The 24,254-nt window shown below is 38.4% G+C and overlaps 2 protein-coding genes across 2 annotated transcripts in view; both read left to right on the plus strand.

The window, feature by feature from the left end:
- MOS (MOS proto-oncogene, serine/threonine kinase) overlaps window positions 1-4,118 on the plus strand; it is a 30,373-nt gene extending 26,255 nt beyond the window's left edge. The window contains exon 2 of the mRNA XM_080379287.1: window positions 4,106-4,118. The gene's annotated coding sequence lies outside the window, so the exon portion shown is untranslated. The remainder of the gene's footprint in view (window positions 1-4,105) is intronic.
- LOC308060490 (kinesin-like protein KIF20A) overlaps window positions 1-24,254 on the plus strand; it is a 26,570-nt gene continuing 2,316 nt past the window's right edge. The window contains 18 exon segments of the mRNA XM_080379304.1: window positions 1-486; window positions 1,614-1,688; window positions 4,457-4,576; window positions 5,497-5,635; window positions 5,734-5,918; window positions 9,362-9,458; window positions 9,923-10,117; window positions 10,200-10,311; window positions 11,860-11,934; window positions 14,011-14,157; window positions 14,737-14,902; window positions 16,171-16,344; window positions 17,020-17,159; window positions 18,590-18,755; window positions 20,899-21,019; window positions 21,103-21,167; window positions 22,855-22,974; window positions 24,129-24,253. Coding sequence (XP_080235430.1) covers window positions 310-486; window positions 1,614-1,688; window positions 4,457-4,576; window positions 5,497-5,635; window positions 5,734-5,918; window positions 9,362-9,458; window positions 9,923-10,117; window positions 10,200-10,311; window positions 11,860-11,934; window positions 14,011-14,157; window positions 14,737-14,902; window positions 16,171-16,344; window positions 17,020-17,159; window positions 18,590-18,755; window positions 20,899-21,019; window positions 21,103-21,167; window positions 22,855-22,974; window positions 24,129-24,253 — 2,399 coding nt within the window. The 5' untranslated portion in view covers window positions 1-309.

A 24,254-nucleotide genomic window follows, 5' to 3' on the forward strand; every position in this document is an offset into this window, starting at 1 on the left:
GGCCCGGGCCCCGTGGCTGGGACTCTGACGCCGGGGGAGCGTTGAGCCTTGCGGGGGTGGGGTGGCAGGCGGTGGGTGAGAGCAGTGCCAACCGTGGCAGCTAGTGTGCGTTCACCTGCACGTTTCTTACTATAACCCTATAATATATATATATATATATGTACTATAAAAGCAGTTGTTTTTTTAAGGTTCTGTCAGGCTCCCAAACTTAACTTGGTGGACTGTATTTTCTTCAAAAGTGCACGTTTATATGCACACTACCCTGATGGCTTGTTTTGCTGAGTGTTTTTTTGCCTGTTCTGTGGGAAAATGAAGTGCCTTTTTTCTTTTAAACAAATTCCTTTGTACAGAGCAATGGATGATGAGGGGAGAAGCTGTGTTTCTGAAGAAGTATCTGATATGTTGGAATCGGTCTCTTTTCTGAATGTAGAGGGTAAACCTTCACCCGTGGAGTCAACAGTATTGCCTAATGCAGAGGAGCAGCAGGTGTGGATTGGTTTTGCAATGCATCTTTTGATAATGCGTGCTTTTTTTTTTATTTAATTCTGGCAAATATTGTTTTAGTAAGAACTGCTGCATTCCCCTGCCCCAAAGATGTGTTTGATTCTTCTACTTCTCACTGATTACAAATAGATCATAGCCAGTAGCAAATGCACATGGTCAGTGCTCCGTGATGTGTTGTGCTGTTTTTGAGAAGGAAGTAAAGGACGTCAGTAACAGCACTTTGAATGTAATGCGACTGTACCATTCTTTTTAGTAAGCTAAAAAAGCATATTGGTCCTTGTTTAAAGCTTGCTAGGTGCTTGGAAATGAAAAACCTATAATGCTGTACTGCAGTACACTTTTGAAGATAGTATAGTCACCTCTGCTGTTTTGGAATGGTAGGTTTTCTGATTTGAATTCTCTCTGGTGACTTGATTTTGTATGATTAGTGGAGGGCTGTGGCACAGTCTAGTAAACCCGTCTGCTGAATGAGCAAGTTGCCAAAGTAGGGACTTGGAAGCTCTGTGAGAAAGGAAGGAATGCTGGGATTCCCTCTAAAAACCTCTTTGTTATTGTTACTTCACCTGCATGGGGAGACCTTGGTATAATGGGATGGGATGGAAAAGCCCACCTTATAGCACCTGAGAACTGTCTCATAGTTTTGAGGACTATGAGGGGCTAGTGCCTGGATGGTGGGTAATGAAGCAGTCTCTTGAAGCATATTCTTGAAGAATATGTCAATCTATTAACTGAATGTGCTCCCTGCAAAATGGAAGTGCAGTACTATGGAGCAGCTGTTAAAAAATGCATCTTGAATTCAATACAAAGGGAGACCAGAAGGTGGAAGCAGTGCGGTTCATGCTTCTGATAGCATACTCTTATGACAAAGACAGTATTTTGATTTAAAAAAAGAACACTAATGAGGGGGAATAAAAAAGGGTTACTTAAGAACACTAGGAAGTAAACAAGCAAATGAAGGCTTGGGGTCTCAACTTCACAAGGAAGGAGAAACTGAGGCAGTAAGGTAAAGCAGGAAATACTGCATCAGATGTATGCTGATATGACTTGGGGGTGTTTTGTTCTAAAAATGGCCATTGTAACGGTCTTTTTTTTTTTTTTTTAATGAATAGGAGTATCAACCTTTGAAGGTCTTCTTGAGAGTGAGGCCCTTTTCTATAACAGAGCTTGAAAACCATGAATCTCAGGTTAGTTGTAGAATTAAGTAGTAAGTTCTTCTCCCGCAAAGAACACTTACTATTGTAAGCTAGGACTTCCTTTTATGAAAGTAACGTACTACTTCCAAACAGAATTACTGGGCATATGGATAAAGGTGATTACTTTTCTAATCACAGTTTTTACTAATTTTGCATGGTAAAGACTTAAGCACCTGTAGCTCTGCAAAATTCCACTGGGTAAATTATTGGAAAGTTGGTGTCACTCTTGACTCTGCACAGTGTTTAAGAAACAAAGGAACTTCATGGAAGAGAGTATGCAATTCTAGCAGCAAGTGAGGTATCTGACCCTTGAGTTTCTTTGGAATGCCTGAGTAGTCTGCTACCTTGTCCCTGTGACTTGCTGCTCATCCTGTCAAATTTTTCTACAGTTTACACTGTCAGATTCAGATGCCTCAGTATTTTACATGCATACATGTGCACATTCATTCAGAAATACTCTTGCCCCCACTGGGGGGATGATGCTGATGCAAAGTATCAAGGAATGCAAACACTGATGCAAAGAATTAATTTAGCTGTCTTTGAAGGGCAAGGTTTCTGCAGCACCTCCCTCAGCCCTTGTCTTTGGAAGGCCTCACAGACTCTGGTAGACCTCTTATTCCTAACCTGTTTGGAGAGGGATTTAATATTAGTTCTGATTTGCTTTTTAAAAATGAGTTATTGCATTTAATCTGCTGCAGTTGGAACATTTGTATTTTTTTCACTCGCTGTATTTTTCCCCTCTCCCCCCAACTTCCATTTACCTTTCCGTAGGCAGTTCTTGAGTACTATGCATTGCCACAGTGCTTCCAGATTGGTATCATTCAGCAACCTGAGCTGGCTGTAAGGGTAAACTGATTTACAAAATCAAATTATTGTAAAAGTTATCTATCTCATTCCTCTTTGCAGTGGGAAACTTCTGGCTACCTGACCATTAGTCAAACTACTTGTTCTGAAAAGCAGGGAGGCAGAAAAAATATAAGTGTTGAAGTCTGTACTAGATTTTTTTTTAAAGCTTTTGTCTTCACCTTGATCTTCCACCATACTAGCTGTGTCACTTGCTTTGTGTGGTATGAAGGCTTTTCCTCAGCCTCCAAAAACTATGAATGTTTGAAAGGTCTTCAATGTATTCAGTGTTTTCTACTCTTAACTATCACCTGAATCTGTGAGGAAGATGCTTGATAACAAATGGAAAAAACAAAAACCACTCAACCACCCAGCCCCCCCTAAAAGCCACCATCCAACAAACCCTTCCCATCTCTATAATCAATGAGAGATCAACTTAATTTTTAGGTCCTTTTTCTATCCCTGTCATGCATAATTTTCAGGAAAGTATCTTTGTTCCAAATACATACAAGAAAACAAAAACTTAAAACCCAAGCCCTCTTTCTTATAGCTGTAGATTGATGCTCTACGCAGAGACAATCAGCAGGTTAACTGATCTGTTGTTGCTCATAGAGGTAATGATATATGCAAGTAAAGCTTAAGACCTCTGGATGAAATTCTGTATGCTCGATACAAATGCCAAGTGATTCTCTGGAGCCACCCGCTGGAGAGCGGGAAGTTGTGTTCTTTGGATATAAATGTTATGTACAGTGCCAGAAATAGTCCAACTCCTGCCAGCTTACCTGTGGGGTTAGCTGGGGGAGACGACGAGAATGACATGTTACCAGCTGGATTCCAGCTCTGCAGATCTGACTACCTCGAGGCCTCTCTGTACTCAAGAGCATTTATGAGGCCAGCGGAAGCTGATGGCACATGCTGGCAGGTACTGGATTCCTCTGTAGCTCTCTAGAATTTAGTACATCTGATCTGCATACCTGTTCCTGGTAATGTGGGAGGAGTATGTGGGTTTGAAGCCTGGCACAGCAAGCAAGCGATTGGTTTAAGTTCAGTATGCAGCTTCTTAAAGCTTCTATACCAGTTGATAAACAGACCTGTTAATTGAGACTCCTAGGAAGTACTGCTCTTCCTATGTACATACTACACATGGATTATTAGTTTTACCGGCCCTGGCCAGCCTCTAAACATAAATGTCAGATTTAGTTACAATCAGTCCTTGCAACTGGTGCTTCAAGACACTTAAGCTATACAGGTAGTTCAGTTTGTATTGTTGGTAACCTGTCTGGTCTAAAATAACTCTTTTGTCAATTTTCCTGTGATACTACATTCTATATCTATCTCATTAGTGAGTGCTAGGTAATTGTATCTCATCTTAATTTGATTGCTATTTCTCAATTAATTAATTTGAAACTAATTCAGTTTCCTTCATTACTGGTAACACTGTCTATCGGTCAAAGGATAATGCTTCAGACCTTTTTTACTTCATTTGTGCTGGTCACAGCTTGTTTCACACTGAAAATGATTGAAGTGGGAAATCAGTAGATTTCTACATAGTTTTGTTTTCATAGCTAGGTTTGTGCAAGCCACCATCACAAAATACCAGGGTTTAAAAGTATTAAAAAAAAATGCTGGAAGAATCCTAGAAAAATCTTATACCTTTTAGAAAACTCCAGACAATTGCCTTAACTTTGTTTACACACTGGCTTTCATATGGAATGGGTATCTCTGTAGTTGTTACGTACCTCGAGAGATTATATGTAAATTTTGCAACTCTTTGTAGCTCTGGTAAATAGATAAAAACACTAGGGTTTTTTTTTTTGTTTTTTTCTGGTTGTTGTTTTGTTTCCCCCCTCCAGATAGCTTTCTTCATGAATAATGTTATGTGGTGTTTTGGTTTACCTTGTCTTGTTTTTTTTAAGGGTTGTGTAGCTATTGAAGATGCCCAGACAGTAATTCTTAATGCACCCCAAGAATCTTCTGCAACAAAAAACAGTGAAAAAGGGATTGGTCATCCTGTACACAGGTTCACCTTTTCTCAGGTAGGCGAATATTTATTTGCCTAATTTTTAGATATAGTTTGTTTTTTCCCCACTGTTATGATAAAAAAATGAATTTTCTACTATACCATGCAATGTGATTTTTCTTCTTTTGAATTACGTGTGGTGGTACATGCCTTAAAAAAAGAAAGAGCTTGCTTATTATTTACTGTTAGACTGTCAAGAAAGCTGTATTACAATTGAGGTGCCTATTAGATGAGACTAGGAGTCTTCTGTGGCAGCTCTGTGTTCTTTGATTAGATGCTATAGAAGCTTCTTGTAGGCACAGACTTACTGTGGTTGTGCTGTTCCTGCAGATGCCCTCATCTGGGGAGTGTTACAGGAAACCACATGTTTAAAGGGACTTATGTAAGCATGTATTTAGGAACATTTATTTTGAAAGAATAGCAGCCTAACTGCTTAAACTTTTTATACTGAAAGTAAATTTCATAACTCTGTTACATACTGCAAGAAATGCTGTTCTCACAGTATCAAAAGATAGAGAGCTCCAGGCACTGAATCGTTTAGCCCATTGTAATGCTGATTTTCTTGCCAGTTGTGGGTGACTGGTGAGGAGGGAGTTGTGCATCACCAGCAGAGCTCTTGAAAGTATCTACTAAACAGTACGTGCTCAGTAGCATTCTCAGCAGTTTATTTTAGGAGTAGGAAAATATTACAAAATAAGTGCAAGCCTGAGTGCCTCTCAGAATTAAGCAGGCGTCCTGTGAGAACCCAACGGAAAATGTTGAACCAGAAGGGGTTCAGTCAAGACACAAAACTAAGCTGGTATCTCCTAGTCAGCTTGCTCTGAAAAACTAGTCGCTATTAATCAATGCTTAATATTTTGATACATTAAACCTCTTTGTGCCATTTATCACTCCTTTTTTTCCTTTCTTTTTATTTTTTTAACCCCCTTCTCCAAGGTCTTTGGACCAGAAACTACTCAGAGTGAATTTTTTGAAGGCTCAATGAAAGAGATGGTAAGAGCGTACGTTAATGGTGTGAGTGGACTGGTGTTTACTTATGGGGTGACAAATGCAGGCAAGACATTCACTATCCAAGGTATAAAATGTTTGTTAAAAAGCATATATAACAACCAAGTCAAAATCCAATGAGAAGTTTATATGAATGTCCACATTTTATCTTTCGTTATTTTCAAGGGACTTCAAAAGATTCTGGTATTTTACCTCGCTCACTTGATGTGATTTTTAACCACATAAGGGGGAGACATTACCTGAAGATGGACTTCAAACCATATTTAAGTAACGATGTTAAGAAACTAGAAGATGCACAAGTTAAGCAAGAAGAAGCCATAAAAACTGCTATTCTTGCGTCACTGAAAGAGGTCAGTGACAAGATACTTCCTTGTTACTGAATGAAGCTTCTTCAAAGCTTCCTGTCTAACAGACTAATAAAATCTGTTTCACTGTTGATTCTTTAGACTTACATAAATCTACAGTATGAATACTTGGTGAACCTCGGCATAATAAGGCAACTGGCTGTCTTTGGAGCTCAGGGTAAACTAGAAGAACTTTCTATAGCAGGCAGTGTGCAGTTCAAACAAAAAAAACACTGCAAAGACAAAGCCTGGATCTCTATAGAGGAGCAGTTCTGATGCTGTGGTAACACTAGCCCTTGAAAAGTCTCTGAGAACTGACCTGTCAAAAGCCTGCTTGTTAAGTGAATCTTATTTTGGATCAGGTTCCTAGGCTGGATCTCAGGGCACTTGTTCAGACTCCAATACTAGCTTAGCAGAGAGGATGGCAATGTCGTAGCAGGGGCAGCAAAGAAGGCAGAAGAGTCCCTTGTGGCAGAAGGCAGTCTTAGGGCATATTGAAAAGTTTTTAAACTGTGATTTATGTAACTTCATAAAGAAACTGTTATGATACAGCAAGTGAAGTGAGATGCCACAAAATTAATTTTGTGAAAGGATTACAGCTTGCTTTAGAGAATTGTATGTATCGTTAACTCTGGTCTCTAAAGATTGTATGTAAAATACAGGAGCCTTAACTGTGGCAGCCTCCTGTTCTCATTATCTAGTTATTTCTCTTTCCAGTATAAGAAATAGGTCTAACCAGAAAATGGGCACCCTTTTGTGGGTGACTGTTCTAGGCTTCTAAGCCAAGTTGCAAATTGTGACAAGGTGTCTGGCTTCTTCCTCTTGTTCAGAACGTTTTTAACCCAAACTGTGATTCTGTACATTTAATCCCAAAAGGCAGTAGGCTCAGCTGGTTGTCATTCAAAGCAACTCTGAATTCTGCGAAGTGTAGAAGTAATGATTGGCTAGGTTTTCTTTTTTCTGTGGCCTTTAATACTAGTGTTAAAGTACTCCAGTTAGCTCTGAAAGAATATCTTTCTGTGAATCAAATTCATATGTAAAGTTCCGGTCTACATTCTGTTGCTTAATTTAAATTTTGCAAACCAAACTTTGTTTAGTCTGAGTCTGGTTAACTTTTGAGGAAAGATCTCAGGTGAAAAACCTAAAAGGTGCTAAAGATTGCGTATTTATTTTGAGTGTCTCAGAAGCTCAGTCACACTGTGTATGTGTGTGCATGTGCAGGGGTGGGGGTATTAAAGAAAAATTGAGATTACCAGGAGGATAGTAGGTAAATATTTTTACAAACTTTATGGAACGTACAAGCTTGCAAGAAGGAAAACACAAGACCTCAAGGCTTAGAACAGGTCAAATATCTTATTTTGAAGATAAGTCTATACTTTACAAATATTCCTTTCTGTTAAATCACAGTCTGATTTTAGTTACTGAATGTTGCAGTAGATGATCTAGATGCTGATGCACCATAGTGAAAAGCAAGCAAGACTTCACCACCAGCAAGGAAATGTGGAAAATGCACCTAGAAACTAATACGTGACAAGACCTTGCTTACGTGTTACAATGCTTCCATAGTGATAGCTCAGCTATCCCCAGCACTGAAGCTGTGCTTCTTGATAGCCTGTGAATGAATAGCATCACTGTTTGGATGCTCACTCAAGCTCATAATCTGAGAGCAGATACGGTTTGGTGGGCTTGGTTTTAGTTTATGTGGATTTTTGTAGGCCCTTTTCCCAGGCTTAGTTTACGTGTCATACAGAAAGAGCTTGCTGTTCCTTTCGTTTTCTGTTTAAACTGCTCTGAGTTACTGCTCAGTTTTTACTGACTTCTGTATGCAGTACTGCTGCAAAAATGCTTGCTCGGAGTGGTTAACACCCACTCTTTCCTTCCCCCTACTAGTTCCATTCATGGGATTAAATACTGGTTTTTACTGGATTAAAAGCTTCTTTACTTGCATTCCTGTTACCACCTGTCCTTGTATTTGCTATTAAATGTCAGCTTCTGTTGCTGGCAAACAATTGTCAGTTCCTGTTCCCACTTGTTTTCAAGCAGTCATCTTCATCTTCTTTTCTGAAGATGGTTTGAAGAACGGTATAGCAGCACAGCTGGCGATTCACTCACAGCTAACACTTAGTTTTTTGAAATACCTTTACAAAAACTTATCACATGCACAAGTACTGTTTCACTGAGGGTTTTTTTACATTCCATTACAGTTTTGGCATGCATGGATGTATAATGCATGTCAGTCCCATACCTTGCTTTAGAATTCTGCTCTATACTTCACAAATAGAATGAGCAGAATCCTTGCTTGTGGCTATACTTGTAAATACTCAAGAACATAAATGTATAGACAGTGCAGTCTTTGAAAAATAGTCACTTATAAATGACAATGAAATCCTATGCTTTTTATCTTTAAGATGAAAGATCTGAAAGTACGGCTTCATACTTTTCTGTTTGTAAAACATTTTGGTTTGGATGTAGCAGGTGAGTAACAGAGGCATTGGTTGACAATCCATAATGAACTTAGCACTGCATTCAAATAGCTGGAACATTAAACTACTTTGAATCTGTTCCCCTTTCCTCTTTAGGATGACCCTCTATTGGGATTGGGGTTTGGGAAATCAGGGTGAATGTCCTAATGAAAATTTGTATTGGTGTATAAAATGTGGGGAGGGAGGTGTGTGTGGTTGGAATCTCTAAACAGTGGAAGTTCCTACTTTGTTACACTAGTTTTCCTAGGGGTAATTTGAAGCCTATGCTTTGACAAGTCCTGGCAGTTTTTCTTTTGCCAAATTTCTTTAGATCAAAAAAAAAAAATGTGTGTACTTAAACTGTGCTCTTATCTGTACAGGATTTTTAATGGCCTTTTAATTTGGTGTGAAATAAACCAACATAGACTGTTAGTTTATCAGGTCTTCAAGTCCTTTATGAAGCTATTGTTACACTCTGAGGCCTTAAAGTAAATTTGACTCATACTCTCACAGATCTGGCACAAGCCTGTGATTTGCAAAAGTAACTTAGGAATCTCTGCTGCTTTAGTGTCACCGTTGCCCACCACCCTGCCATCTCTCCCTGAAAGAAACTTACTTCTCCAGTTCTTTTGGTTGACTGAAGTACTACTCAGATTTGTCCAGTAGTTCATAAAGGCATTCTGTGCATTTGCAGTCTGACAGGGGACCTTCTTTTGTAGAGTAAGTCTCCTAAGTTAGCAGCAATTTGCCTTCAGAACAGGTTGCTGGGAGTAGCAGAGTGTGATAATTCTTGTGAAGGAAAGAGCATTTATTGATTTTTAGTTCAGTATTGTTAAAAAAATTTCATTTGCAGCCAGAGGAAGAGTAGCTTAATGCTTAATACTACTACAATATTTAAATCTTAAATACTGGAGTTACTGTCAATTTTAGCTTCAACTCTTATCGTAGTCTGTTCATGTGGATGTAATGGTCTCTTATTTTTTCAAGGAGACAGAAAACCTCTCAAATAATATAACAAATATGTGTGATGTGGAGTCGGATTCTTCCAACTGTACTTCAGAAAATCTTCCTTCTGATTCACTAGGTAAAATAAAGTGAATAGAAATTTAGGAATGTAAGTGGGTAACTGTTGGTGGATTAAAAACTCTTACTATACTACAAAGTGCATATATATACATATAAAATTATATATATAACTTGTATATAATTTTCAACCAAAGTTTAATGGCTCAGCTCTGGAGAAAGAGTATGTAAAAATATTTTGATAGCTTTGCTCCTTTTGGCGGAAAAGGGAGGCTTAGTTCTGCAAAGCTCATGTGTAGACTGCTGGAAGTTTGTGGTAGAGGGAGGCAATGGCTTAGAACTTGGGCACTGTCTGGTTGCAGGTGACTGCTGAGAAATTTGAATGTTTTCTGATAAATTCAGAAGTTAATCCAAGATACTGTACAACAGACACAAGCCTCCTCCTTTTAGAAGGCTTTGTATACTGTAAATAAAATTTATCAATGAGTTTGGTTGTTGAACTTTTTCTCTGTTCTGGGTTGGCAGAGAAGAACTTTGTTCCACTTGAGATATATAGGACTAATATACACCAAAGAACACAAGCATCTGTGTGGATTTCCTTTTGTGAAATTTACAATGAATATGTGTATGACCTATTAAATGTATTATCTACATCAAAAACTCCGAAGCGCAGAGTCTTAAGAATTTGTGAGGATCAAGGAGGAAATTCTTACATTAAAGGTAATAATAGTTGTATGACCTCAGCAGTTTCACAGAACTGCTTTGATGATAAGAAGTGTATGTAAAGGGTCTCTTTTCACAGACTTGAAGTGGATTAACGTTCAGAGCACTGAAGAAGCCCGCAAAATACTAAAAATAGGAAACAAGAACCGAAGCTTTGCTTGTACTAGAATGAACGAGCAATCAAGTAGGAGGTTTGTTCCTCTAATTATAAGCATACTCTGTTCCTTTTCTTTTAAGGAGAGAGAGGGGGGGAAGGGAGGAGAAAACTTTAGAATGTTTGAAATTAACCGCTTCAATAATAGTTCAAGACTTTCTGTGATTATTCTGGTTTTATTATGACATTCTTTCTGGAAGAAAGCTAGAAGAGGCCCTATGACTTCAACAGTAGCTGGACTTGGGTTGCTATTCATGGCATTGGACAAGCAAAAAGACCAAATCGTATTCACTTTTGAGTGCCAACAGGGCTATACATCTTGGCAAATGCTAATGGTGCTGAGTGGGAATGGCTGTGCAAAGATGCTGAAGGAAAAGCTGGATAATTCTTCAGCACTGGCAGTATAATTCTTGGAAACATGGAGCCTGTCAGTAGGGGATGCAGGAAGGAGTGAGTCATGCAGTACCTTCAGTGCTGCTAGATGAGAGGACAGCAATCTAGAAGATCTAACAGTTTACTTGGTATCCTAAGAATGAAGCTGCTAGCTCTGGAGAGGGATCAGGGAGCATCTGGCTTGGAGGGAGACGAAATAGAGGTGGTATACCTTCTGTGGAAAATGACATTAAAATCAAATAAGAAGGCCTCTAATGAATTTGTCCTTTAAGTGTGAAAGGGCCTTGTTGCATATTTAGCGGATATAGTGTTAAGCCTGCTTTTTCTCTAAAAAGTGGGAGTTAATGCTGTTCTGTATTGGCTGAAGACAGCAGCCATTGAGTTTCATGCTGACTTCTACTTAGCTTGTTGTCTAATTTGTTTTTGTTTGGGTTTGGATGTTTTGTTTGTGTGTGGTTTTGGTTTTGTTGGTTTTTTGTTTTGGTTTTTTTTTTTGAAACTTCATTCTTAAATTGTGGGTTGGTACTGAGGAGTAAAGCACTGCTTTAAATATATACTGGAGAAGCTTCTTCTGTGCTTCCTGATTTACTGGATAAACTGGGGACAGGGCATTTCTGGTTCTGGGATTTTCTCTTTTGTTTCAGACAGCGTATTGACTGTACCTTTGTCTAAAATGGAATAACTGGATTTTCATGTATTAAAAATTCAACCTTTCTAGAAAACAGAATAACTTCAAAACTGAACAAATCTGTATGTTGAAGTAGGCAAAACTACAGGACTATCGAACCTCAACTTATTCCCTTCCCCACCTATTTATTTCTAAGGAGTTAATTTTTCAGACTTACTGGGTTCAGATATTGCCTGAAGTTTGAATAAGAAGTAGCTACCAGAGTACTCATCTTATGATTAGTAGACTTAAGTGAACTGGCTTTTTTTCTTTCCAAGACAGCTTGTAGGCTTCATGTGATATTTTGCCCTTTCCTGTATTGAAAAAAATGGAAAGTCACAAAATACAACTTTTATTGCTGTTTTTTGCTGCTGAATGAATGCATTGTAAAGGTAACTAATGTAAATTAGTGAATTAATTCTTGTTTTCTTCAGCATTAAACTTTCTGTACCTTACAAATCTTACTTCAGTGACTGTTTGATTTTCCTAATTGTGGTTATTAAAAAGGACCTCTTTCCATTCCAGTCACAGTATATTTTCAATCAGGCTACTAAAGCTAACTGCTGATGAGCACCAGCCACGTGTTCTTGGAGTTTCAGAGTAAGTGAATGCTTCAGCTCTTTGTCAGAATGTAAATATTTTAGAAAAGTTGATAAGGTGTAAGCATGCTAAACCGGTGAACTTTCTTTTAATAAGCAAACAAACCCTCTGAGAGCTGAGAAGAAAATTGGATCTCCACTGGCTGCATAAAACTGACTGGAAGCCCAGCAGGGACAGGCGTAGAAGTGTTTCCCTGACTCTTTGGTTCTGTTAACAGGTTCCTTCAGCCAAACTTTAAAACTCTCAGTAGTACATAAAATGAGGGAAATGCACATATATTGATTGACGTAACAGGGAGGTGGGGACAGAGAAATACAATGTAATACCACACTGTATATTCTGGCGAGCAGAATTCAAATGGCTGGCTGATAGAAGCCAATTTCTGACACTGGAGTGCAGCACCTGGTGCTGAAGATTCCAGGTGCAAGCTGTGCCAGTATATCTTTCTACTTTGGCATCAGACTAGAGTTTATGGGTTGAGCGTTTATTGCAGCACATTTGATGAGTTTCTGGAATGCAAATTCAAGTCTATCATCCAAAAAGAATGTAGATGACATGCTCTGGGACTGTTCTATGGTGCAATCTACAGTAAGAGGGAACAAAGTGATTTGCTTAAAAACTGTTCTAATCTAAAATGCTAATATAGGTGTACCCTGTGAGAGTAGTGCTAAGTCCTTACACCTTTCGGTTCTTTTGTGGTTTAGAGGAAGTGGCCTAATCTTTTGGCTTGATAAGGTGGGTTTTTTTTTGTTTTTTATTTTTTATTGTTTGGTTTATTTAGCTAACTGTCTATTTTAGCTTGATGTGGAAAAATGAGGACAGCTTGTAACAGTGTTTTAGTTCAGTCCTAGCTCCTGCGGTTTTCTCGCTTGCCTCTGCTAAGCAGAGGTGGTAATGAATATATATACCTCACCGTCAGAACACCTCTTAATATCAGATCTTACAGTGATAAATAATCTAAGGAAAGATAATTTGAGGAGATTCCTCGCCATTCCCTGTCTTGGTGTAGTCCCCTGGTAAAGCTTGCAGCAGTGCAGCTGTTAGCAACATACAAACTGTCATTCACCTTAAGGAAGAAAAAAGCTCTTCATTGTGTAATGAAAAAGATAAAGATCATAAGGTCATAGCCTTTCATGCAGCTGAAACGTGTGCTTTAATATATATAGTATTAATATGTGCTTATTTCAGCTGTGTAAACAGCTATGATCTTACAAAGGTGTTATTTTATATAAATAATTGTATGTATCAGTGAGTAATAGTTCAGTTACATAAATTATCTAACTTGCAGTGTTTCCTGTATTTCAAGGGCTTTTTTAAAGTGATGAAATTTCTTGGTTATCCAGGATAATTGCCTCTGACAGTAACCTATTGTACTGTGAGGGACAACTCAGTGGCCTGAGTTTAGTAGTACACAATTGCTACAGCCGAACAAAAACCTCTGAGGTGATCTATAGCCAAACAAAGACCTCTGAGGTGATCTGGGAAGGACTTCTGCCCCCTTATTTGCAATAGTGAACAAATGGCTTTGTATCCAAAAGAGGCAGAGTGCCGTGTAGTGAAGCATGCTACTGTCTTGCAGTCTTCTCAGTGCTGGAACTGTTGAAGGTGACTGTTAAACTGTTTCTGTAGTATAGTACTGCTATGTAAAACTGTTTCAAAAATTCCTCTTATCTTGTCTGGAAATACTTTAGGATTGCAACAAAATTTGGGTTCCTAAACTGAATTATTTATATAAAAATGCCTGCAGAGTTTTATATGAATGCTACAAGCAGGTTTCTTTTGAATGTGCAAAATAGGCTGTATTAGAAGCAGCAATTTTGAATGTTCCAGAATCTTTATATACAATGGGAAGATAGGTAGTTTAGTGCATTTATCCCAAGTACCTTGCATAGTCTCCCGGACAAAATGTCAACATTAAAGTACAACTTATTCTGTGAAGGCTGAAATGAGTCACTCATTTACACTTCAGGCACATAAATAAAAAGACATGTTCTTTTTTTCATACTGTTTATGTTCTAATTCCATACTGTTTAGAAATAAGTTCATATGTGTGTTCTGGATAATTCTTTCACGCAGGTTGTCTTTCTGTGACTTGGCTGGATCAGAGAGGTGTAATAAAACACAAGCCTTTGGAGATAGACTAAAAGAAGCAGGAAATATTAATAATTCTCTTCATATCCTTGGAAAATGCATTGCAGCATTGAAGCAAAATCAAAATCCAAAGTAAGTGATAAGTTTTAAACAACATGCCAAGTTTTGGGTTGAAACCTAAGCATCCCTTTATGTTTCTACAAGGGGTTTGTGTGGTCTGAGGAAAATGGAACTGTACAAAATTCTTTATTACAGATGTCACTGGAATACCTGAAATGAACATTCTCTAAAACTGTTGTTTGTGGAAAATAAAAAAGGGCAACTAGCAGCCAACTGCCACACTTTTTTAGTGTGTGTGTGTATGAGCAATACACTCTGTGTAAAGAGTTCCTGGTTTGTCCTCTTCCCTTCCACCTCCAAGTTATACAGGTGGATTCATCAGACAGCTTATATACTTAGCTTTTGACTTGTTCCAGTATCTGCTTTGTAACACTAGGAAACTGTGGTGCAGTACTACTTTTAAACAGTTTGGATTTTGGAAAACTCATGAGATCTAGGAAAGAACTTGCTCTTTGATGTGAAATAGCTTAGGCTTAAATATGAGCATCCTACTGGGTCTCTTTCCTGAAAGAGAGAAAGAGTATTAAGCCAAGTTAAGTATCACAATTTTACAATTTTTTTGTTTCACAATTTTATTCCTTTCTCCATGAGGACGAAGCCAAGCTATATTCCATTCAGAGAGAGCAAATTGACTCGTCTGTTTCAGCCATTCTTTTGTGGAAAAGGCAAAGCTTGTATGATTGTAAACATTAATCAGCATGCTTCCACATATGGTGAAACACTACATGTAATGAAATTTTCAGCTTTAGCCAAACAGGTAAGAGCATACTCCTCTCCCTGCTGTTCTGCCCTCTTTGTCAGGTTGTATGAACTTGAGTGTGATTTGGACTTTTGACACATCATATTCTGCATGTGGCTTCCCTCTAAAAGGTTCCTAGTAGTGTTGCCCATCCTCAAACCTGCCTGTGGTAAGAAGTTAAGATAGCTGCAGCTGTCTGGTTTGGTTCAGTTCTACATGACCGAAATTCTGTGTAGTTGGGGGCACTTTCAGATATGAGCAGTTATACCATATGTCTGAGCAAATGCAAGATTTTGATTCAAGCTTTTAATGAATTGTTTAACCTGTGTGTGGTTAAGCATCTGTTGCACAAGATGACAGCTCTCCAAAACTTTTTGGACAGAAAGTAGCAGCTGCTTTCTTATTTTGTAGTCTTAAATGAGATCCCTTGTGTCTGCATTGCTCCTATTTGGCTAAGTGCAAGTAATTAATAACAAATAAAAGAGAAGACTTTTCATTGGTAAGTTAGTGCTTGAAGGTAGTGTATTCTTCTCCTTTGAAGGCAAAACCCCCGCTGCTAAATCTACATGTTTTCATGCTTTTTCTGCTAGCTCTGCTTGTCAGTCCATTAAATTCAGGACTTGAGGTTGATGTGTTTGGTCTTCAGTTTATTTAGCTTCCTTGGAAGCTGCTGCTTGCAAGGGGTGGGATGGTGGACTATGCTGTGTTTCATGGCAGAAATTAAGTCGTTTTCTAGCCTGGAACCATGGATTAGTTCTGACAGGTTTCAAGCCTGTAATGGCATTTCTAATATGATCTCAGAGAACAAGATTTTTCTAATTCCCTTCAGCTGCAAATTTCATCCTAAGGTAAGTGTGCACTGCAGAGACAAGCTTCTCTGATACGTTGTCCTATGACATACACAAAATCTTTACATAACTACCATGAATTGCTGATTCCTGGTCACAGTATTTCAGGAAGGAACAAATGTTTTAGGGATTTTCTGCTTTTTACTAACTTTCTAGGAAACTACACTAAACCCTTGTATTTTAGGAGGAGAGAAAACACTGTTCTAGACAAGCACACTAAGTTTGTTAGTGGATAGTATTTCCCATTTTCACTTTGTTAGAGTACTGAAGTCTTATATTTGTATTGATAAATGGTTTTGTCTGCTAAAAGGCATGTACAATTAATGATCACAAGAACACTAACAAAATTTTAATCTAAATACAACAATGCATTCATGCCACTTCTTCACAGTATTCTGATATCTGCAATATTGATGGCATTGATAAATCAATTTCCAGGTAATCCAGACAGTCCTACCCAAAAATGTTGGTTATTTTCCACCCAAGCTAGTTGGAGGCAATGGCAAACCTATCATCCACTTTGATGCTAGCACATCTATAGATGACTTTCCTGACAGCACTGAAACCTCTGCAGCAGAAGAGGAAGTGGACATCACCATTCTGAGTCATGAGGTAGATGTGCATCTACTCAAAATTGTACCCAAGAAAATCATTGCTACTAGTTCTAATATTAGAATCTTTACCATCAGAGATGTGCTGGAAGTTGTATCAAATGAGAACTGTAAGCTTCCGCTCAGTGTCGGGCAGACCTAGGCTTAAAGTGGTCTGGTTCTGAGGGAACAACTGTAGTTGTGGAAGGCTGCCTGCGGCTTTCTAGTTAGGTCAAGTGCTAAATTTGGAATTCAACTGATTCTTCAAGAAGAGTAGGGAAGCAGTATATGTGTTTAAAACAACATTGTTTAGTTGTTTGCTTTTTTGGGAATAGCAGGAACAAGTTAAGATGCAGCATTTTGAAAATGAAGCTATACAATCTGATAGGAATAAACTTGTTTATTATTATTAATAATAAACTGTAAGTAGGCTTTATGTTAAACAGTTGTACAAGTTAACATTTAAATGCTAAAACAGTAGTAAACTTATTGATAGCAGAAACCATCAAGATGGAGAAAGGTTGTCTTTTAAATGTGGATTTCCACTGCAGATACTTAACCCTTGGTGCAGTCCCCCTGCAAATTATAGGCCTATAGAAGTGCCCTGCAAGTAGCTGGCTGTGTGAATACTTCATTTGACATGCACATCAATATGTATTTCTAGCTTGTTTTCTGAACTGAAATATGTTAAATTTAGGATCTCTTGAAAACTACAGAGAACCTGAAGGAGAAGCTAGTTGCAGAAAGGCAAAGTAAAATCCTTTTGGAGGTGAAAATACGTAGAGAAATGGCAGAAGCAATGTTTCGACAGCTGTTGGAAACAGAGGAAGCCTGGAGGCAAGTCATGTTGCAGTCAGCTTCAACTGGAAGAATTCCCCATATATAAATGTATACATTATATATATATACACACACACATGTATTTACATATATATGTATATTCAAGGCATGCATACTCTTGTTACTTAGAGAAGTTAGGGCTGGACAGTTTCAAAGCTTCTGATGAAAAGGGAAGGAAGAATGTTAAAGTAACTTGTACGGTTCAGCCTTTTCCCATGTACAATGAAAAAATAATGCTGCTTTTTGTTGGCCTCTTCTCTGTTTAATTTGTAATTACTGGAGATTGTCCTGACTAGCTGTTAGTATTTAGCAGATGAAAAAGATTGTTACAGGTACCCCGCTGAGGCTTGTGATTGTTCCAAAACTTACACTTGGTCATGTTAATATGCATGCATGTGCTTAAGGTAGTTCTAATTGTATCTCTGAGCTCTCCTGAATTCTTGCTCCTGGATGATTTATGAACTGGTTGGTAGCTTACTGTGGCTGCCTGCACTGATGTTACTTACTTGGGGATTTTGTTTTCCAAGTGTCTAGATTGCTGAAGCTGAATTTACTTCCTCGTAACTGTTCTCTTGAAATCAGTTTTCTGCTGTTTTAGTTGCTAACAGAGGCGAACCCCAAGTTAAATTTCCAGCTGAACATGCTATGGTTTAACACCTGCACTGACTTTAAAATTGTTTGGGTGCCTTTGGCCAAACACATGAAACAGCAGTGATTCTTCTCTGATGTTTTGTGTCACTGCTGGGCAATTTTTTTTTATTGTGACAGGAATAGTTTAATGTATTGAAATAATAAAAACCAAATTCATTTTGCCTTATCTTTAACGGAAAAAACCCAAAACCCAACCTGCCCAATGTGAAAGATACTCCCTGGAATTATGCCTCAAGTACCAGGTCTGGGTGTAGTCGTATCTATTACTGGATGTTGGTGGATTTTTCTATAAAACCTTCTTGACAGATCTTAAGTATGTGTTCTTCTATAGGACTTTCTGTGGTATATGCCAAGTGCAGGTTATGCTTTGGTGCAAGTCTGTAGGTCTTAAGTTATGCCAGGAGATGTTTAGATTGGATATTAGGAAAAGTTTCTTCACCAGAAGGGTGGTGAAGCATTGGAACAGGCTACCCATGTGGGTGGCAGAATCACCATCCCTGGAAGCATTTCAAAAAGACATAGAGGCAGTGCTTAGTGACATGGTTTAGTGATGGACTTGGCAGTCATGGATTAGCAGTTAGACCTGATGATTTCAAAGGTCTTTTCCAACCTAAATGATTCTGTGATCATTGAGAATAAAAAGAAGAAAAATACTTGATTTTTTTAACTGTTTATGATTAGATATCTATCTTTGATATTGCTAGTTGAACACATGTAGTCAAATTGTAATGGCTGCAATGCTAAGATACTAAATAAAACTAACATGTTCTCCTCAGCAACCGATTGGAAGATACGAAAGACAGTTATGAAGAAAAACTGGAGAGCAAATTTGAAATGTATAAAGAGGCCATTAAGAAACATGCATATGTGTGCGCAATGGAACAAATTGAAGACCATTATGTTCCCATAGAAGAATTTCTAGCTGAACAAGAGAAAGTTGAGGTATGACTTGACTGCTGCTAGAAAAATGTGCTACCTTCTTAACTGTAAATTTTGCTTTTCCTTAACAGTCATTCAGGAATCCTAAATGCAACACTGAATGGTCAAAATAACTAGCAGTTCAGCCTGGCTGTTCTGGTGTCCAATGCTAAACAAGGATAGAGATGTCATTCTGTCTAACGCTACCTGTAGTGTATGCTTAAACATCCTGATGTTGAGGGCACACTTCAATTAAATCAGTCATCTTTATCTCTGTAGTGCAATAACTGGAACACCTAGAGTGATGGTGTATACAGCAGACTGGCTTTGTGGAGATCCTTGGGATTGTAGGCTATAAAATTGTTGTGGTTTAACCTGGCAGGCAGCTAAACACCACGCAGCTGCTTGCTCACTCCCCCACCCCAGTGGGATGGACAGAATTGGGGAAAAGTAAAATTTGTGGGTCAAGACAGACAGTTTAATAGCACAGAAAAGGAAGGGAAAATAATAACATAATTGCAATATACAAAACAAGTGAATCACAGTGCAATTGCTCACCACACACTGACTGATGCCCAGCCAGTTCCTGGGCAGCAGCCAGTGGCTAGCTTCCCAGTTCATATATTAAGAATGACATCATATGGTATGGAATATCCCTTTGGCCAGTTCAGGTCAGGTGTTCTGGCTGTGTCCCCTCCCAGCTTGTGTGCCTCAGCCTACTTGCTGGTGGAGTGGTGTGAGAACCTGCGAAGTCCTTGACCTAGTGTAAACACAGCTTAGCAACAACTAAAACATCCATGTGCTATCAATATTATTTGCATTCTAATCCAAAACACAGCTACCTGGAAGAAAATTAACTCTATCCCAGCTGAAACCAGGACAAGAGTAAAAAGCTAGCCTGAAAAGCTGGTGGGGAACTTAGTACAGGGTAGATAATCTAAATATAATGGATCTCACCTCTGAAGGTCTAGAGGGAGGATTGTGGGGTAAGAAACTGTGGTGAGAAATTAAACTTTATGCAGGGGAGAACTTAATCTCCTGAATGTACTTACACCTAGAACTGCTTAAAGTTGGCATCAGCAAGTTTTTATTCTTTTTGCAACTGAGCTGTTAGCTATGTGCAGCTGTTATCAGTCTTCACTTCTAGCCTCTGCATAGATGGCTCAGTGTATCCAGGCAACAGATGAGGCCTGTGGGTCTCAGTCTTTTCAGAAGGTCTGTAGTGGAAGAATAGAACTGTGGTGTATGCCAGAGGTGCTTTCTCCCTGCCCTCTCCTGTCCAGGAACCAACAAGTTGTCTCATTCCACTGGTAGTCAAGTTCCTCTCAAGACATGAGGGAAGTGGGTTTCTGTTGTTGATTCTGATACTTAAACATTTCTGCTTTTGCAGCTCTCCATTCAGGTGCTGATAAGTAACACTGTGTGTAATGACCTCTGGCTTTCCAGCTCCTTAACACTTGTGTTTTCCCCGCTTAGGCTCTGTTTTTGTTCACTTAACCCCTAGTATACACCATTTTGGGGTGGAGGAAGAGAGTGTTAATAGGGCTGTCTGTATTTATAGCTGCCTCTCACACTGACCATAAGGGTGCATAAAGGAAGAGTTAAAGAACAAGATGGCCTTGGTAGCAAATCAGATGATAAACTGACCTAAGATATAAAATTCTTAATTGACAAAGGAGAGCACAACATGGAATCTGAGTAGGCAGCTTCAGAGAGCCAGAATTAGATGAATAACTTTCCTTGATGGTGACATGTCTGATTTCTCACTCTGAAATACCACCCTAGCAATCTGATGGGTACTGAAAAAAGACTGAGGTTAAAATTCAGTTCTATAAAATATTTTCTTACTTATTGAGGAAGCTAACTGGCAACAGAGTTTAACACAGATGCACCAAAGTTTCCTTTCTGCCATATGGTTACTTGTAATACAGTTTGGAAATCTGCAGACTTGAAGAATTGACTCCTGTGTAAAGTAACTTATTCCTAGAAGGTCTTGCAATCAGAGTGTTATTCCTTACTGTAATTTCTCAACTATAACATCGTAACTTCCACCTGTGAAATTATTTTTAAATCTGCATATACATGTGTAATATAATTGAAGGATGTACAGTAGTGCATCAGGTTAAGCAGGAATTTAGACTAGTTCTACCATGTGCCTTTTTTTCAGGATAGAGAGAGAAGAATACTGCAATTGGAGAGGCAACTTGATGAACAGTCAGGGAGGCTGTTGGCTCTGGGAAGTCTGAATTCAGATAATGTACTGACTACTGAAAGTAACATGGAACTAGGTAGGAATCTAATCTTGGATATTCAAAGTTCAATTTATTTTTGGTATTGTGTATAAACAAGAAAACTTTTCTTTTGACTACAGATCTTATGAACAAGATGAAGAGAGCCAATGAAGGACTGCAGAAACAATGCAAAGAGAAAGAAGAGGTAGCTCTTGCTTAGTATTTAACAAATGTGGGGGTAATGGTCCTAAACTCTGGCATGGTTCAATGTTTAAAGGTAGACATGTAGACAGAAGGTCAACATGCTGTAGACAAAAGCATGAAGAATCCTGCATATAGGTATCAAGTCTACAAAAAAGCCCTTGTGTAATTGTAGATTATTCTTGTGAGAGATTGGCTGTGTTCTGGCTTTACTCTAGTTTGTAAAGGTACCTACTACTGTAACGAGTCACATTGTGAACATGATGCAAGTCGGAAGTGGGGAAGTATATAGCCTTGTACTGGAATTTGTTGCAAACATTTCTGCCATGGCCTCAGTGCTTTTCTTCCTGAAATGCTGCCTGCTTATGCTCAAGGGAATGGTTATAGAACCTGGTAACAGTTTAGACCTAGAGCTAAAATAGTACCTTAAACCAGTCCTTTCTGTAAGTTTTGAATTCCACTGTCCTTTTAAATGTAAGGAAAAGGTAATGTCTGTTCTTCAAACAAACAAGATCCTTGTGTTCTGAATAACATATAGAGGCGGAAATTATGAGCTTTAGGCTGTGTTATGGAAAACAAATTTTTAGGTATTGCATTCTTAATTTATACCTTGGATGAGCTTCTTGTAAGGCTAAGGTTAGTTTCCCATGTTTAAAGGGTATGAGGAGGAGGGAAGAGACAAGCCTTGCTCCTTTCATTAGAGACAAATAGGAGTAGGGGCTGGAGAAATAGTTCCAGCTGGTTCTAATAAACCATGTAAATAGAAAGTGAACTTAATCCCTTTCTGCTGAGAAAGTGTGCTCCAAAAATAACTTTTTCCTTACCAAGTTTAATGTCTCATGTTATGGCCCTGGCATTTGTTTTGTAATGCTGTTCTTGAGAGCTCTACATCATTTTCCATTTCCTATGTCAATTTCAAACTTTGAAAGCCAGACTTTCATGCTTGATATGGGGATACAGTATTGATTGTTTTGTGTGGCTAGGAAGTGTTAGAATGATGGGATTGCTGCCTGGCAATAACTGAAGTGAGAGCAGTTTAAAGCAGCTGATTCCATCCATGCCTGTCTGCTGCTTTGCCTCATATCTGTTGACGTGTGATGAACAGTTCGCTACTTTTTTCCTGCATCCCCCCCCGCCCCTTCCTATTCAGCCATTAAATATGGACAAAGAGTGTGGGGGTTTTTAGCAACCTATATATTTTCCTTCCAACCTTGTAGAAGTAAATTAGTGATAGAGTTATAACATTAATTTTGCTGGTTTAGAGTTTTTCTCTCTCAAGACTTAATCCATCAATATTCCCATCAGAAAGGTGAAGTTATCTGTTGTAACTGTGCTCCAATTCACTATGTGAATAGTGTCAATGAGACAAGAGCATTCTTTTAACTACCTTTACTGAAAAGGAGCAGACTGTTCCAGAAGTTGCTTAGTCTGTGCTGGTCTCTTGATTGACAGGTCTCTGTAAATGTAGTAGCTTCAGCACAATAGCACATGAATGCTCCACCATTTTATCACTAGCAATGATAGGTTGGGACATTAGAGCTTGAGAGAAGCAGACTCCTTCATGGCTTTGATCTTGTTTGCACTGTTCAGTATTAATCAGAAATACCTACAGTATCTGAGTTCTAGTCATAAACAAAATTAATGTAAAACATGCTGTCTTGAACTTCAGTGTGTATGGGGTTTATTTTCAGCTTATAAAATCTCTGAAGTTTAAAATACAGAAATTAAATGAAATGCTGCTAGAAGCTACTGAAGGCTACAGAAAAATGGCAGAAGAGAACAGTGAACTGAAGCATACAGTCATGCTCAAGGTTTGTCAACAATTTAAAAGCAACTTTAATCTATTTGTATCTGTAGTTGGTACTGGCTATTTCTGCATCGTTGTATGTGTAAAAACACAGTTTAATCTTACTAAATTCTTTTGATGTTAGCATTTTCCTGAATTATGAGCTCAGAGCCCTTGCGTTTCACTCCCTGACTTTGTCTTGTAAGACAAGAATAGTTTTTTAACTTACCCTGTTGACCAAGTCTATAACTTGTCAGCACAGAGTTAACCTGCTAATCTAAAGATGCCACCAATTACTGTCAAGCAAAGTAAATACTGCTCAGAACTCTAGTCACAAAGTGTTTTGTTGAGGGCAAGCAAGGTGTCAGTGCACAAATGTTAGTACGAGACTTAAGGATCTATGGTTTTAAAGCTATACTGATACTCCTGTAGAGGTGACCAAGCTAGATAAGAGATATGGGCAGGTAAACTATTTAATACTGAACTAGAAGTAAGCTTCTCTTCAAAAGCAGGGATTTAATAAAACTGACAGCATCTAACCTTAGATATCAACTAGATTAATGAAAATTTTAAACTGTTGACACTTTGCATCTATGCCTCACTTGTAATCTGCAAGTGAAGCAAGGCAGGTGTAAGACTGCTTAGTGATGTTTTACTTTGAACACTGAATTACCTTTCATGTGCTTCTTAGTCTAAGTCTGAAAATTATTCATCTTGAACCTTGTTTCTTAATTGGTTCTAAGACATAGGTAGGTGACTTTGTTAACCACAAGGATTAGAGAGCATCTTCTGCCCACTCAAAGCAGTCCTAGTTAGCAGACTTAGAACTATGGTAAGAGTTTTGATTTGACCAGTTTTGCTTTCACTAATTACAGGTTAGGACAGGAAAACCTTCGCTAGTTGGTTCTTAGAACAACAGCAATTCTCTGCATAGTGTGCTTAAGCATTTAAGCATCAGCTTCTTAGTCAGACTTGGTCTCTAACTAATTCAATGGCCCCATAGTTTGCTGTCCTCTAAATTACATAAAAGTAATTCAGAAGACGTGAGTACTGAATCACCGTTTGGCATAGTAATAACAAGATGTGTACTGTTGTAGTAAAATAGTCTGAAGCAGAAAATCAACGACATGAAAATGCCCTTGGAGTGTTCACATACCTAACGCAGCTTTATTCTCATAGGATCAGGAAATGAATAGTCTTCAGAACTGGGCTAAACGTGTTCTTGAGCTTGAAGAAACAGTGTCTTCCCTGCAAAAAGAACTTGATGAACAGAAAAAACATTTCTCTATAGAGGAGTCAAAACAA

Source organism: Falco punctatus (genome assembly GCF_963210335.1).
Source record: "Falco punctatus genome assembly, chromosome: 3".
NCBI lineage: Eukaryota > Metazoa > Chordata > Aves > Falconiformes > Falconidae > Falco > Falco punctatus.